Genomic DNA, 3,944 nt, shown 5'->3' on the forward strand with positions numbered 1-3,944 from the left:
GTGTCCTCTTTTGGAAGACCAAACAAAGTAGTTTGCTTTCACAATGAAGCACACAGCGTCTTCACGACATGGCAGCGGCGGCAGCAACAATACTACAGCGAGAATCAAAGTTACGCCTTCTTTCTTTGCATGAACATTTGGGCGGTGTTATGCAAATCTTTCCACATAGTGATGTAGACATGTGGTGGCGTGTTAGAACGAGCCGTTTTAGGTAGGCGTGGCTGACTCTTAACTTTTATAAAGAATATCTCTTTGGATTTGAGACTTTAGCCGTTGCAACTTTACAGATCTTCTTTATGCACCAAGAGCTTGTAACACTCCAAAGAGAAAGGAAAAATTGAAATCGCATCATATGACCCCTTTAAAGAACGAAGAGAGAAAGACCAACGCCAAGCAAATGAACTGAAAGTCTATGGTGAGTTCTGTGAGGAACATTCTTTTTTTTTTTTGGTCTGGATCTGGTATTAAAAATATAAAAAATGTAATTTATTCATACAATGACTACATTAATAAATAAAATTTTTTACAATTAACTTTTCTCCCCAATTCTTGTATTTAAAAAAAAGATGAAAAACATTCATGTTGTAAACAAAATGAGTTGCATATTCATAAACAACTGAAATCAGGTAACTAAAGTGGTCTGGATCTGGTATTAAAAATATAAAAAATGTAATTTATTCATACAATGACTACATTAATAAATAACATTTTTTACAATTAACTTTTCTCCCCAATTCTTGTATTTAAAAAAAAGATGAAAAACATTCATGTTGTAAACAAAATGAGTTGCATATTCATAAACAACTGAAATCAGGTAACTAAAGTCAGCCTGCCAAGGTTGTTAAAGTAAAAATTTACTTTTAAAAACTCAAGTAATAGGTCACCCAAAAATGAAAATTTGCTGAAAATTTGGATGAGTTTGTTTCTTCATTGGAACAGGCTTGGTTGAGTATTAAATCACCTCCTCACCAATGGATCCTCTGCAGTGAATGGGTGCCATCAGAATGAGAGTCCAAACAGCTGATAAAAACATCACAATAATCCACATGACTCCAGTCCATCAATTAACTTCTTGTGAAGCAAAAAGCTGTGTTTGTGTAAGAAACAAACCCATCATTAAGGAATTGAACTTCAAACCTTCGCTTCTGGCCAAAATCCATAATAACGCTTTCTCCAGTGAAAAGTCTATCCCCTTTTGTCCTCTTACATCAAAATCCACTGACATATTTGTTTAGAACAGTTTAGGACTTTTTTTCGCTTGTAAAAGCAGTATTTCTCTCCTGATTCTGTCCAGACATTTTCACTGGAGAAAGCAATATTATGGATGAAGGTTTTTGCAGTTAAAAACATTGTATTGATGGATTTATTACAAACATGCAACTTTTTGCCTCACTGGAGTGGTGTGGATTACTTGTTGATTATTGTGATGTATTTATCATCTACCTCGACTCTCATTCTGACGGCACCCATTCACTGCAGAGGATCTATTGGTGAGCAAGATGAAGAAACAAACTCATCTACATCTTGGATGGACCTGAAGGCGAGTACATTTTCAGAATTTTTTGTTGGGGGGGGTAAACTATTCCTTTAATTACTACTTTTTCAAATAAAACAATTAATTGACATCATACATCACAGTTTTTGTTGTTTAACAGGTGTCCTGAAGTGGTCTACCCTGTTAACACCTATATGTTGTGTCACTTTGCTGTCTAAAAATCTAAAATCTTGATTAGTATTTACAAAATTGCTGTCATCAGCCTGAAGGTGCAAGCACTAGAGTCAATGAAAGTACAGATGATTAGTACACAGATTCTGCACCAGCTGGCAGCACAGGCTAGTTCAAGATAATACATTCATTTCCTCACACCAAGTAACAGTGTAAACTGCAGTATTCACACCCCAGTATGTTCACCAATATGATAAACAAATGGGGAAAACATCCTGTAAAAATGCCCTTAGAGCATGTTTAAAATGTCCTGATTTACAGACTATCTGTTAAAGTCGTCTACAGTAAACTTTCCAAGACAAACTTGTCCCATTTTACCAGCAATACCTCAATAGCCTTTTTTTTTGTTTGACTTGGCAATGAGCTGTACCTAGAAATGAAGAGCAAAAGGACAAATAAGTTACAAATAAACAGCAAAGCCTGGTTGTAGATTATACTAATGACCAAAAAGCGTATAAGTAATGTCTGTGTTAATCCTAAAATATGACAGTTGTAGTTATATGTTACCTGAGGGAGTTTATGACCAGCTCTTTCAATGTGCCTAAATTAAAGCTCATTCCTCCAAAACCCATGAAGGCTTCGTAGAAATCGTGTGAAAGGGCAGTGGCCCCAAACAGAGCTGGATCATCTGAGCTGATCACTACAGGATGACCCTCAGCCATCAGTACTGCCACTGGGTGGTCCCGCAAGTCTGAGACCAATTTTAACACCTGACAAAGAGTTAAAACATTATTATCATCAGACAATGAAACATAAATATAGCAAAGACTGAAAAAGCAGCATAGTGGAAAGCTAAAAAATTGTATAATGTACTAAAACAAAAAGATACACTACCGGTCAAAAGTTTGGGGTCGGTAAATTTTTTTTGTTTTTGAAAGAAAGGGACTTTTGAGCAGGGATGCATTAAATTGATCAAACGTGACAGTAAAGACATTCATAATGTTACAAAATATGTCTATTTCAAATAAACGCTGTTATTTTGAACTTTCTATTCATCAAAAATGTATCAGTTTCCACAAAAATATTTTTAAAATTGATAAGAAATATTTCTTGAGCACGAAGTCAGCATATTAGAATGATTTTTGAAGGATCATGTGACACTGAAGACTCACAATATTACTGTTTTTACTGTATTTTTATTAAAATAAATGCAGCCTTGTTGAGCATGAGACATCTTTTAAAAACATAATTTTTTTTTACCAATCTCAATCGTCTGAATGTCAATTTCAAACTGCAAATTTAATTCAAAATGTAACCTTGCATAAAATTAAATTCATACAGTATTTACATATTTACATCTTAAATTATGAGATTGTAGCATTTTTATAAAAAAGGTGACAGACATTATAGGGTTAGTTCACCCAAAAATTAAAATTCTGTCATTAATTACTCACCATCGTGTTGTTCCAAACCCGTTAGACCTTTGTTCATCTTCGGAACACAATTTAAAGGGGTCATATGATGCGATTTTCAAATTTTCCTTTCTCTTTGAAGTGTTACAAGCTCTTGGTGCATAAAGAAGATCTGTAAAGTTGCAAAGACTAAAGTCTCAAATCCAAAGAGATATTCTTTATAAAAGTTAAGAGTCAGCCACGCCTACCTAAAACGACTCGTTCTAACACGCCCCCACATGTCTACGTCACGATGTGGGAAGATTTGCATAATGCCGCCCAAATGTTCACGCAAAGAAAGAAGGCGTAACTTTTATTCTCGCTGTAGTATTGTTGCTGCTGCCGCCATGTCGTTAAGACGCTGTGTGTTTCGTTGTGAAAGCGAAACTACTTTGTTTGGCCTTCCAAAAGAGGATGATATTCGCTTCGTCATGCCTGGAGCTGATCCGTGCTGGTCGCTGAGGAAATACATCGTAACATGTGGTTGCCGCAAGCCCGCCGGCCTCCGCTCACTCAAGCGAAACTACTTTGTTTGGCCTTCCAAAAGAGGACACGACTACAAATCAGTGGTTAAGTTGTATTTACAACACTGTTCCAGAACAGTTCAACCCAAATATTCAGATGTGTGCAGCACATTTTATGGAGGACTGTTTCCTGATCCTAGAAGAGTAGACTACAATGCCGGCTGTTCTGACTCACAGACCGTAAGTACGTTTTCATTTTAAGGATTTGCCACTGATGATTCAAACGCGAGTTTTGAGCAGTGTAGAGTAGCGCTTGTTGTTTGTCATTTCTCAGATCACAAATGCAGACATGGTTTTATGTTT

The 3,944-nt window shown here is 36.1% G+C and overlaps 1 protein-coding gene across 1 annotated transcript in view; it reads right to left on the reverse strand.

The window, feature by feature from the left end:
• Positions 1-1,592: 1,592 nt before the first annotated feature.
• The window catches only part of ada2a (adenosine deaminase 2a), a 5,897-nt gene continuing 3,545 nt past the window's right edge, over positions 1,593-3,944 (reverse strand). The window contains exons 7-8 of the mRNA XM_016262703.1: positions 2,234-2,436; positions 1,593-2,096 (exon numbers count right to left, since the gene is read on the reverse strand). Coding sequence (XP_016118189.1) covers positions 2,006-2,096; positions 2,234-2,436 — 294 coding nt within the window. The 3' untranslated portion in view covers positions 1,593-2,005. The remainder of the gene's footprint in view (positions 2,097-2,233; positions 2,437-3,944) is intronic.

The sequence above is a fragment of the Sinocyclocheilus grahami genome, unplaced genomic scaffold (assembly GCF_001515645.1).
Source record: "Sinocyclocheilus grahami isolate Dianchi unplaced genomic scaffold, SAMN03320097.WGS_v1.1 scaffold31.1, whole genome shotgun sequence".
In the NCBI taxonomy this organism is placed as follows: domain Eukaryota; kingdom Metazoa; phylum Chordata; class Actinopteri; order Cypriniformes; family Cyprinidae; genus Sinocyclocheilus; species Sinocyclocheilus grahami.